At 36.7% G+C, this 13,028-nt stretch overlaps 1 protein-coding gene across 1 annotated transcript in view; it reads right to left on the bottom strand.

The window, feature by feature from the left end:
• LOC148945827 (HEAT repeat-containing protein 3) overlaps window positions 1–12,293 on the bottom strand; it is a 96,011-nt gene extending 83,718 nt beyond the window's left edge. The window contains exon 1 of the mRNA XM_089097899.1: window positions 12,152–12,293. Within this exon, the coding sequence (XP_088954025.1) occupies window positions 12,152–12,286 (135 nt within the window). The 5' untranslated portion in view covers window positions 12,287–12,293. The remainder of the gene's footprint in view (window positions 1–12,151) is intronic.
• Between the last annotated feature and the right edge of the window lie 735 nt (window positions 12,294–13,028).

Below are 13,028 nucleotides of genomic sequence, written 5' to 3'. Positions count from 1 at the left end.
TAATTTGCACTTTACTGAAAAAAAAATATAAATGTTTTTACTTTTATAACTTTAATAAATCAAATAATATTAAGACTTTGATTACTAAATATCAGTATATGTCTATTAAACTGACAATGCACATTCGTTTGTATATTTTTCACAAATAGTAGTGACCTGAAATGGAAAGCTTGATACTATTCGCAAAAAAATCTGTTTATTTTCTTTGATACCGACGATACACTAACACTATTTTGATTTCGTTAAATTTTAACAGCAGAAATAGCCCCAACAGCTCGAATTTAAAACTCTCAGTTTTTTTTTGGATGCAGGTAGCAAACCTCGTCTAGAGTTAGCATCAATACTGTGCATTGTCATTTAATCTCTAGCTAAAATTCAGTTTTAGAAAATAAAAGCAAATTGTAGGGTGGGCATCGGTGTGGGATTAATTTCCCTCCAGTAAATTTCGACTATTAAAAAGGGGATCAGCCCTTTTCTATTTTCAATCGAATGAGCCCTTTGCGAAGTTCCTATGAAAAGACCTTCAATACAAAGTTCTGGTCTAAACAACAACAACAAAAATAATACATTATACCCACATCGATCTTCCATAGGCAGCGCGCTAGCGCTGCCTAAATAAAGAACGGTGTGGCCAAAATGTGTTTTTTTTTCTTTCTTCGACAGGCACTTCGTATCGAAGGAGTTGTCTAAGAGACTTCGAAAAGGGCTCATTCGATTGGAAATTGGAGTGGCTAGTGCCTTTTTTAATAGTCAAAAGTGATTGGAGGGAACTAGCCCCCTCCCCCGACGCCCATCATTCCCCCAAACACATCCCCTCAAAATTTTGAGATAGCCATTTTGTTCAGAGTAGTTGATTTCCAGATAGAAAATATATTTTTGTGGAGGACACCCCCCCACAACCCTCGGGGCCAGGGTTTTAAGTTATGCCCTGAGGACATAAAAGGTTTTTATAGAAGGCATTGTCGTAGAAACTTCATAAAAGCCTCATTCGATTGGAAATTCAAAGGGCTAGTGCCCTTTTTAATATTCGAAAGTGATTGGAGGGGAAGTACCCCCCCCACGCCCATCATTCCCCCAAACATATCCGATCAAAATTTTGAGATAAGCTTTTTGTTCAGCGTAGTTGATTTCCACATAGAAAATATTTTTTTGAGGAGGACACTCCCCCACAATCCTCGGGGCAAGGGTTTTAAGTTACGCCCAGGGGGCATATGATGTTTTAATAATAGGTATTGTTGTACAAATTTCTAAAAAAGCTAATTCGATTAGAAATTCAAAGGAATAGTGCACTTTTTAATCATTAGAAAGGATTAAATAGCACCTAGCCCCCCCCCACGCCCATCAGTTACCCCAACACCTCCAATCACCAGGGGGTACTCGCCAGGTTGTTCAGCGGAGTTGATTTCTAGAGAGAAAATATGTTTTTGTGGAGGACATTCCCCCACAATCCTCGGGGCAAGGGTTGCAAGTTATGCCCTGGGGGCATATAAGGTTTTTATAGAAGGTGTTGTCGTACAAACTTCAAAAAAGGCTCATTCGATTGGAAATTCAAAGGGCTAGTGCCCTTTTTAATAGTTAAAAGTGATTGGACGGTACCTTTTCCCCAAACACGCCCACCTTTTCCACAAACAAATCCAATCAAAATTTTGAGATAGCCATTTTGTTCGACATAGTTTTAAGTTCTGGAAATTAGGTCTTTGAGGATGACAACCCCCTCACAGCCCTCAGGACAAGGGTTGTAAATTATGCCCTCGGGGCATATGAAGTTTTTATAGAACGTGTTCTCATGGAAACTTCAAAAAGGGCTCATTCGATTAGAAATTGAAATGGCTTGTGTCCTTTTTAATAGTCGAAAGTAATTGGTAGGCAACTAACACCCTTTCCACGACCACCATTTCCCCAAGCACATCCAATCAAAATTTTGAGATAGCCATTTTGATCCACGCAGTTAAAGTTCAGGAAATTTTACCTTTGAGCAGGACACTCCCCTCACACTCTTCAGAGCAAGGGTTATAAGTTATGCCCTGCAGGCATTTAAGTTTTTATTGAAATCTTTGCTGTAGAAACTTGAAAAAGGGCTCATTCGATTGGAAATTCAAACGTCTAGTGCCCTTTTTAAAAGTCGAAGTGATTTGAGGGCAGCTAGCCCCCCTCTCTCACCCACCTTTTCCCCAAACACATCCAATCAAAACTTTTAGATAGCCATTTTGTTCAGTGTTGTAGATTTCCAAATAGAAATTATTTTTTTGAGGAGGACATTCCCCCACAGCCCTCAGGGCAAGGGTTGTAAGTTATGCCCTGGGGGCATCTAAGGTTTTTACTGAACGCGTCGTCGTAGAAACTTCAAAATGGGCTCATTCGATTGGAAATTGAAATGGCTAGTGCCCTTTTTAATAGTCGAAAGTGATTGGAAGGCAATTAACCACCCCGCCGCGCCCACCATTTACCAAAACACATCCAATAAAAATTTTTTGATAGCCAATTTATTCCACGAAGTTGAATGTTCGGGACATTATACCTTTGAGTAGAACACCCCCCCCCCACAGTCTTCAGGGAAAGGGTTATAAGTTACACCCTGGGGCATATAAGGTTTGTATTGAAATGTTTGTCGTAGAAAATTGAAAAAGGGCTCATTCGATTGGAAATTCAAAGGGCTAGTGCCTTTTTTAATAGTCAAAAGTGATTTGGGGGCAACTAACTCCCCTCTCACGCTCACCTTTTCCCCAAACACATCCAATCAAAATTTTTGAATAGCCATTTTATTCAACGCAGTTGAAAGTTTCGGAAATCAGGTCTTTAAGGATGACAACACATCCCCCCTACAACCCTCAGGACAAGGGGTTTAACTTATGCACTGGGAGCATGTAAGGTGTTTATTGAAAGCGATGTTGTAAAAACATTCAAAAGAGATATTCATTTTGTTCAACGTAGTCGAAAGTTCTGGAAATGAGGTCTTTTAGGATGATAACCCCATCAGAGCTTTCAGTGCAAGGGTTGTAAGTTATGCCCTGGGGACATATAAGGTTTATATAAAAAATTATTCTAGGAATTTCAGAAGCGGCTCATTTTATTGGAAATTGAAATTGCCCTTTTTAATCGTCGAAACTGAGTTGAAAGGCTTTAACCCCCCTCTCACGTCCACCATTTCTCCAAACACATTCAATCAAAGTTTAGAGATAGCTATTTTGTTCAACGTAGTTAAAAGTTCTGTAAATTACGTATTTGAGGATGAAAAACCCCCAAGAGCCCCTAGGGCAAAGGTTTTAAGCTATCCCCTGGGGGCTTATAAGGTTTTTAATGACAGAGTTGTCGTAAAAACTTCAAATGGGGCTCATTCAATTGGAAATTGAGAGGGCTAGTGCCCTTTTTAATAGTTGAAGGTGATTGGACGGTGACTAACCCTCTCTCACGCCCACCATTCCCCCAAACACATCCAATAAAAATTTTCAGATAGCCATTTTGTTCAACGTAATATAAAATTCTGGAAATTAGGTCTGTGAGGATGACACCCCCCAGCCCTCAGGGCGAGGGTTCTAGGCTATCTCCTAGAGGCATATAAGGTTTTTAATGAAAGCGTTGTCGTATAAACTTCAAAAGGCCTCATTTGATTGGAAATTGAAAGGACTAGTGCCTTTTTTAATAGTTGAAATTGATTGGAGAAAGACTAACGCCCCTCTCACGCCCACCATTTTCCCAGACACATCCAATCAAAATTTTTAGATAGCCATTTTGCGTAACGAAGTTGAAAGTTCTGGAAATTATTTCTTAGAGGATGAAAACAACCCTCAAAGCCCTTAGGGCAAGAGTTGTAATTTATGCCCTGGGGGCATATAAGGTGTTTATAGGAAGTGTTGTCGTAGAAACTCAAAAAGGGCTCATTCGATTGGAAATCGAAAGGGCGAAAGCGCGCTGCCTATGAAAGATCGATGTGGTTATAATGTATTATTTTTGTTGTTGTTGTTTAGACCAGGGCACTTTGTATTGAAGGAGTTGTCGTAGGAACTTCGAAAAGGTCTCATTTGATTGAAAATATAAAGGGATGATGCCCTTTTTAATAGTCGAAAGTGATTGGAGGGAAACTAATCCCCCTCCAACGCCCACCCTTCCATTTGCCTTTATGTTTAAAAACTAAATGTTGCCATAAGATCAAATCAAAATGCACTGTGTTAATACTATTTACCAATAAGGCATCTCAGTAGTATCCCAAGAATGACTGAGGGTATTATGTTCAAACGTTCGGGGCTGTTTCTGCTCTTAAAATTTAACCGAATTAAAATAATATAAGTGTATCCAAGCTATCAAAGAAAGTAAACAGATTTTTTTGCGAATGGTATCAAGTTTTCCATTTCAGGTCAACTAGAGAAGGTATGAAACTAAATTAAATAGTACTATTTGTGTCCAGATTTGTAAAAGGATGTGAGCGGTCAAAATTTGATTAAAATTTTTCTCTGGCATACAAATTCTACAATACAAAAGCAGAGCAAATTGTACATTCTTAAAAAACGAAAATATTTAAAGTATTGTTTTCTTTTTTTCTGAAAAGACTATGTAAACATAAAACAAACAGAAATTAATTAAAAAAACTTTTTCCACAAAATAAGTTTTTCAAAGAAAAATAAAGAACTCCATTAAACAAAAAATAAGTAAAAATAAAATCAAATAATCTACCAATCGTGAAACTACCAGAAATCAGCATCAATAAATAAATGAAACCCAAAACGAACAGAAATTACAATAAATAACAGAGTCAAACTCAAAACGAGTAGATATTAATATAAGTTGGGCTCAAAACCCCTATGCCTTCCCAAGGCCAGACCATAATTTTCACTTTACTGAAATTTCACTTTTCAGTTTAATAAATAAGGGACAACCAAGCCAGTAGCTCTGTAGCCCAGGGAGTGAAGCAAACAGAAAAGGGCTAAATAGTATCAGCTGAAAAGCCCGCCTGCTGTGATATAGAAGAATAAGAAGAATTGTAGGAATCTACCCTACCCCCACCTAGACAATGACTCACAACCCCCTCATTATAGCTGATACACCAAGATCACCAAGATCACCAATACAGATCACCAAGCATAGCATAATTTCACTACAAATAAAGTGAATCAACTTGGTTTAATCCAGTACTACCACCATGTGGCATTACTTCTTTTGCAATTGGGAAGCCTAAAATATAGATACTGATGCTTTTAAATCAATTAGATTTTCAAATTTGCAAATTGATTGCAAATCTGTCCTCTTTGGGGTAAAATTGTAGTTTGGTGCCCTACCACCTGAACTGTCCCCCAACCACCACTGCAATTTTGGCATCTGCCCCCTCCCCTGGAAAATTTTCGGTCGACACCCTTGGCTAAGTCAGCAAGTCAGGAATACATATCTATTCCATCTTTTTTCTCTACACACAAGTTTTAACATAAAACAAAAAAGTGGAAAACTTACAGGTTCCTTAGTTATGTTCAAATTTCAAAACTTAATAACTATTTTTCATTCCAATGAAAAATATCATTTACAAATTTCAACAGGATTAGCCTACAAATATGCCAAAAATAAGACACAACAGCTTTTCCATTTATTAACACCAACAAGTTAGGAATAGCTAACTACAATCTTCAAAAACTTTGTTTTTCAACATTTAAATTTATATAAAATTTCACAGCATTTTCTGACTTTAAGTCCCAATTTCAACAATTAGGTGCAAGCTTTGAATGTGTATCCAAGATTAGAGTTTACTATTGACTGTCAATGCATTTAAAATATTCAGCAGTGTTTATGGATAAAACAAAGGTTTTTACTAAGAAGATTTAAACAAATCCAATAGCAAAACAATGTATTTTATAGGTGGCATAATAGAGATTTGGTAAATTTAAACATGTTGATATAATTTATCTATCAAGAAAGTGAATACATTGCTGAATGCCTTTTTTATGCTCTTTCCTATTTCAATTGCTTCTTGGTCAAATTCCATTTTGTACCCTTGAAGGGGATCACAGCAGCCCATAGCCACAACCAAAAGTTTAAAAGGGTGTTAAAAAATTGCTATTTGCAGCTGATTCAGGAATGGTAATTACTATTTTCATTAATCTTGATAGTAAAACGTTATTCTGAAAACAGATTTGCAGAAACTTTTAAAAAGACCCTGAAACCTGTGCACAAAGGTATCATATAAACCAAAAAGTACACCATTGGAATCACTATTTTTGAAGTATTTTTTTTTTTATGGGTAGAAATAAAAGAAAAAGGTATCATCTTTGAGGATCTATAATAAGCTTAAAATTGAATTTACAACTAAAGCAATTATTATATTCAGAAAGAGCATAAAAAAAACTGAGCATTGTCACCTTATTTGTAGGTCATTAATTTAAACTGCCCTAAATTGACAAAGAATTGTTACTTTTAACCCCTTTATACAGCAAAAAATCAGAAACAGGGATTATCTTTGAGGATCTGTAATTGGCTTAAATTTGAATATCCAAGTAAAGAGATTATTATACTTGGAAATGACACAAGAAAAGGTGGAAATTCTAGACAAGCTACTTTTTGCTTTTTTTGGAAAGGGGTTAGGTTGTGAAAATGAAACTTTCAGGGATGGATCTATAGGCTAAAGTATGTCCTGGGAAGGTATTTTAAAGTACATACCTCAAATCCTTTTCTCTCTAGAGGGGACTGATCTTTAAAGACCTTAAAAAATTGTTGTATTATAAAAATAAAACCTTGCAAAATAGATCTTTTGCTTAACTGAATTACAAACAAAAGTGTTTTCAGCTTCACAGCTTTGCTCAATCCCAATTTATGAGGTTCCAAAGATACATTTAAATACATTTCTACATTTAGAAAAAAACCCATTGATATGGCTTAAAATTCTATTCAAATAACACTAATAGAATTTTCAAAAGTAAAGTCAGAGAAAAAGAAAAAAAATAGTGTATAATGTTGTCTTATCAAAATTCCAATAGGTGTTCTAGACTGTAATTCATTTTTTCAAGTAACCTGTCAAGTTGGCAAATTTCTAAGACTTCGAAATCCAAAGAGGGTCAACATAGCAGCTTGGTAATACTGTCCTAGAGTATGTTTTTGGCCCTGGATTTATTACTGAAAGTTTAATCTTCCTAATCCAGCCCCTTTCCAAGATGGCAAAAAGTAGCTTGTCTAGAATTTTACTGAAAATTAAGAGATAATATGTTTTCTTAAAATTCCAATAGGCCTAGGTATACACCTATCTAGTAGGAAAATTTCTAAGACTTAGAAATCAAAAGAAGGTTAACATATTAGCTTGGCAAAACCTTTCTGGAATATTTTTTGGCCCTGGATTCATTACAGAAAGTTGAATTTTCCTAATCCAACCCCTTTCCGAAATAGCAAAAAGTAGCTTGTCTAGAATTTTACTAGTTTTAGCTCTGTAATGAAATTCCTGTTATTTGAATAAAATTTTAAGCCATATCAATAGCTTTTTTTCCAAAATTAGGAAATGTATTTTGGAGATACTTGAAACCTCATAAAGTGGGATAGGGTAGGGTGAACCAGGGTAATTTCGGAAACCCCCCTTCATCTTGCTAACTCCTTCTTAGATTTGTTTTGAAAAAATCACAGAGGTAGTGCCAAGACTCTAGTTTATGACTCACTATATCCGATTGACAGCAGCCAGCCCGTGGGGGAGACGGTCAGTCTTGAACTGGAGTCAGTCAGAGAAACTTTGATGAAAAAGTACGTATGGTGTCAGTTTTATTGCATTTGCTGGTGAACGGTGTAACTTACGGGTTTTGTTGTTTTACCATTCAAATGAGTTTTAATTAGGGCATTAGTGTGATTTTTTGCAGATTTTTATCTCTAATGGTTTAGCTGTAGGGTGGGTGTCCGAAATTACCCATTTTCTGACCCCAAGCACGGTAATTCCAGACAGATGGTGAGGGCATAATTCTGGACACAGAGGGGTATTTCCAGACATGGGAAAATGTGATGCAATCAATACCTTTTCATCGAATTTTGACCTCTGCCTCCTGGAACTGTGTTCTATCAGAGATTCTCAAGTTTCTAGCAATGTAGCATGAGTTTACTGAACTATTTTAAGGAAAAATAGTTTTTTCAGGGCTGATTATCAGCAATTTTCATTGGTTTTGGTTTCTTTCAGTGCAAACAACTTTTCTTCTTTCTTCTATACCTTTTACTTACCCTTGCTTTAACTTTCAGATGCCGAGGACACAGTAAAGCCGAGAAGATCTGGACAAGGCGTTGGCAGAGGTGAAAATGGGTTTGCTGATAATCAGACTCGCAGCAGCGAAGAATGGGATTCCAAAGTCGACGATTTCGGACCATTTGACTGCGACATCGTCGAAAGTGGGAGCAGGTAGACCTACACAACTGGATTAAGATGAAGAAGTGACACTTGCAAAGTGCATCAAAACCATGGACAAGTGGGGTGTTGGACTGTCCTGAACCAATATAGTCACTCTTGTAGGCGAAATGTGAAGGTGAACAATATGAAAACTACTTTCAAAGACAGTGCTCCTGGTTAGGACTGGTGGAAATACTTCAAACAACAACACAACCTTAGTCTCAAGAAGCCTGAAACCAAAGAGAATTCAAGATATAAAGCCAAAAATCCGTTCTTGATCTATGGATTTTTTTATATTCTCTCAGAGACATTGAATGAACTTGAACTCCTTGATAAGCCCCACTTGGTGTACAACCTGGACGAGATAAGCTTCTGTACTGATCCTTTGAGAACCAAAGTTGTGGGACAGAAGAACTTGACAAGTTTCCGTTGAACTGCTGGAACAGGGAGAAGAAACACAACAGTTCTCAGTTGCATCAACGCTTAGGGGCAATTCTTCCCCTCCTGATCATATTCAAAGACAAATCTGTGTGGTCCACTTGGGAATCTGATGACGCTTTGCCTGACACTTCATATGGTGCCACAGACAGGGGTTGGATGACGGCTGACATTTTCTACAACTGGTTCAAAGGCCAGTTCATTCCTAGCATTGGGCAAGAATGTCCAGTTCTGCTTCTTGTTGACAGTCATGGCTCTCATTTGTTTCTGCAAGTTGTACAGCTTGCAATGAACAAAAACATCACAATTCTGAAGCTGCCACCCCATACAACACAGATGCTTCAAGCTTTAGATGTTGGCGTTTTCAAGGCTTTCAAAACCACATATGACCAAAGGCTAACCAAATGGGCAAGGAAAAATGTTGGAGAGAAGCTACAGAAAGCAGATTTTGTCAAGATGATAAGTGGAATTTGGAAACAAGCAGATCCAGTTCTAATCTAGAAGCGTTTGCATCAACTGGAGCTTATGATCCTAGCATACCAGAGAGAGCCAACCATGCAAAAATCAACAGAGAGCTGTTTGACCCGCAGAAACTCAGGGCTTACAATGCCTTTCTTGAAGAAAAGAAAACAAACAAAGAAACCAACAGAGAATAGCCAATAGGATTAGTGTTAGAGTCCAGAGAGAAAGTGACAATCTGACCATCAACATCAACATTTCTTCCCCTGAGAAGAAACCGCCAGCTCCAATGAAGAAGACCTTTGAAGAGCTCCTGTTAGAGAGTGTAAGAAGAGAACCAAGAAGTGAAGCAGGGCAGAGGAAAATGATCACTCCAAAAGCTGCTGAAGTGATCACTTCTAAGGTGTATTTAGAGCAACTGAAGAAGCAGCAGGAGGAAAAAGAAAAGGCAGACAGGAAAAAGGGTGTGGGAAAAAAAAACAGTGATACCCAGACCTCTGGTGCCAAAAGCAAAAAGATGAAGCTCTCACAAGAAGCAAACTCCCCAGTTCCCTTTTCTGACACCAAAAGCAAGTCCAAGATATTGTATGCTGACACCAATGATGACATTTCTCTTGAAGAGACGTTTGTTCTTGATGACCTTGATCAGCCTGGCCCTAGCAAGAAAAAGATCAAAACGAAGCTTGACCATTATTATGCTGTGTATTAAAACAACTCACCTGATTTTGGCAGAATTGTTGACTTTGTTGATGAAGGGGTCATTAGGATGAAGTTCCTAAAGCTCAACTTAGCAGTGACTTGCAAGTTTAGCTGGCCCAAGAACAATGACATCACAGACGTTGCAGAAGAGTTTATCTTGGGATGGCCCCTCACTCTGAAGGGCACTGGACCCTTCACTATAAGCAAGCATCACAAAATGGTGAAACGCAACAAGGAAAGGAAGAAAAGGTATGGAAAAAAGCAGTGATCCCCTAGTTCCTCTGTGTTTTGCTTTTAAACTTGTTTTTATCAGTATTTGAAGTCATCTTTTTTATTATTTTTACCTTATTTATAATATACAAATTTCAAGGAAGTTAGCAGATGGATTCTGTAGTTACAGGAGATGAAAGTCCAGGCTTTCAGGTCCACCAGTCCTTCAGAAGACTAGTTAAATGCTGGCTTGTGGTGGTATAATCACTTTATTATCAAATTATTGTGAGAATCCATGGTTTGACACATTGGAAAAATGAGATTTGATTTTCAGAAAAACAAAATCACAACTGCAAAGCTGAATAACTCTGCTAGTTTGGAAGGTACATGCATGAAATTTGGAAGAAACATAGATTCTGGGATGCTTATACCACCAACCAAAGCTAAGATTTTTTACTTTTTAAGGTACAAAGATATTGACTTCATCCAGAATTACCCTTTTTTTGGTGGCTAATTCTGGAGACTGTGGAAAAATTTCAAATGAGGTCACCAACCCCCTTTATAGTTTGAATTTCGGAAGTTTCTAGCTCTTGTATGAAAGCTAACAGTCTGAACTTTCATACAAATCTGATTTTATGGCAAGATTTTAAGCTTGCTGGCAGGAGGAATTTTTGGAATCCAAAAAAAAGGTCAAAGTGTCTGGAATTACCCTGGTTCACCCTAAAGCTGCAAAGCTGAAAACACTTTTCTTGTGCTTCAATTAAGCAGAAGATCTGTTTTGCAAGGTTTCACTTTTATAATACACATATTTTTAAAGGTCATGAAAGGTCAGTGCCCTCTAGAGGGAGAAGGAGTGAAAGTACTACAAAATACCTTCCTGGGACATACTTTGGTGAAATTCTAACATAGCTACTTTTTGCTATTTTTCAAAGTGGTTAGGTTATGAAAATGAAACTTTCATGGACAGTTCTATAGACTAAAGTATATCCTAGGAGGTCCTTTTTGAAGCAGGACTTACTTACTGTCCTTCTCTCTAGAGATAGCAGTGGCCCTTGATGACCTTTAAAAATCTTTAAATTATGAAAGTAAAACCTTGCAAAATGGATCTTCTGATTAAATAAAGTACAAGAAAACTGTTTTCAGCTTCATAACTTTACTCAATCCTAATTTATAACATTAGATCTGCAAATACATTTCCTAAATTTAGAAGAAAAAAAACATCAATATGGCTTTAAGTTCTACTCAAATACCAGGAATTACATTTTTGGAACTAAAACCAGAGAAAAAGATACTGAAAACTAAAAATTAAGGTAAAATGCTGTTTTGTCAAAATTTCACTGGCCCTGGATTCATTAGTGAAGGTTTTATCTTCCTAGCCTAACCCTTTCCAAGATAATGAAAAGTAGCTCAAGTAGAATTTTACCTATGCTTTAGTCTGTAGAACCATGTCTAAAAGTATTGTTTTCTTAACCTAACCCCTTTCCACTATAGCAAAAAGTGGCTTGTCTGGAATTTTACCCTAAACCAGAGAAGAGTAGCTTGTCTAGAATTTTGGCCAACTACTGATATACTCAAATCAAGGACTTTATACTTACCTAACCTAGGCCTACAAGACATCCACCAAATGGATAATTTGACAGTATATATATAGGCTATACAAATCTTTAAATTAGCCAATCCATATCATAAGCCTAGGAGCCCAGTTGGACATAAGGAAACATGTTAAAAAAACAATTCTTGATCCATAATATGCTGAATAATCATAGTTAACACATTTTGCATGGAGAGTCTTTATCTTCACTTCTTTTCTTGTTTTTCTAAGAAATTCAGGAATTTTTTAGAATCTAGCCTATAGTTACAGAGTATACACCCCACCCCCCTAATGTGCAAATATATACCCAAAATTACATCCTGAATCTAAATTTAACACTCAGTTGCATCACAAATGAAATTTACCCTACACCCATATTAGTCATGGCCTATGGTGGATATAAGGCTAACAATCAAGTTGCATACTTGGTCAAATATGCTTTGTATGACAGAATCTTGTACTGCTGAAAAAGACTCATGGCTTGTTTCTTCGTATAGTTCTGAATTTCCAGTAATACCGTCATGCCTTATGTGATTACGCTTTTTAATTGCTTTTCCCATTTTAACAAGCACGTCTTCCTACTTTAAATTTATTGTACAAGGTACGTTTAATTATTAAAATAGATGCCACTGGTAGCATTATATTCTACTGCCGCTAGAAATTTTTGTATTTATTTATTTATTTTGGCTAGTAAGTGATTTTTGAAAAAGAATTAGTGTCTTTTTGCCTTTGTTACTGATTATTTTAGAATCGTGAGAATGCCAAGAAAATTCGGTGGAAAATACAATAAATGCTTCAGTAAAGCCGCGTCTACATTCGGTGCTTTCTGGAAAGCTTGGGCGGAAATTTGGGATGCATGTAGCATTCTACACTGGTAAATATCGCAAAAGATTCAAAAAATCAAAATGTAGCCGTGTAATATACTTATACAAAACTATCAAAAAGAGAAAAAACGACAAACGGGACTGTGGCCAGAAGAAAGAAAAGATGAATAGCTAAAACAATGCGGATATTTTGCCTGTGTGCAAACTAGGCGTCCTCAGCATAAGAGAAACAAAGATTAAAAAAGAACTAAAATAGAAACAAATAAAACCTCCCCCAATATTAATAAAATAAAATTATCGCAACCTCTCCACGTAGGTAAAATAAGCTATTAGAGTTATTTCGATGAGAACACCAAAGTAAATGAGGAAAAAGTAAAAAAATTGAAATTAAGCTAATTATTTTGTTGCGAAATAATTCTCTTGTTAGCTATTAATCAAAAAAACTTTTTCACAAAACAATTTTATCAAAGAAAAGTAA

This window comes from Artemia sp. Qi Xiang Cuo, chromosome 12 (genome assembly GCF_049724085.1).
Source record: "Artemia sp. Qi Xiang Cuo chromosome 12, ASM4972408v1, whole genome shotgun sequence".
Classification (NCBI taxonomy): Eukaryota; Metazoa; Arthropoda; class Branchiopoda; order Anostraca; family Artemiidae; genus Artemia; species Artemia sp. Qi Xiang Cuo.
Note: the sequence above shows the minus strand (reverse complement) of the source record. Positions and strands in the feature narration are given on the sequence as shown.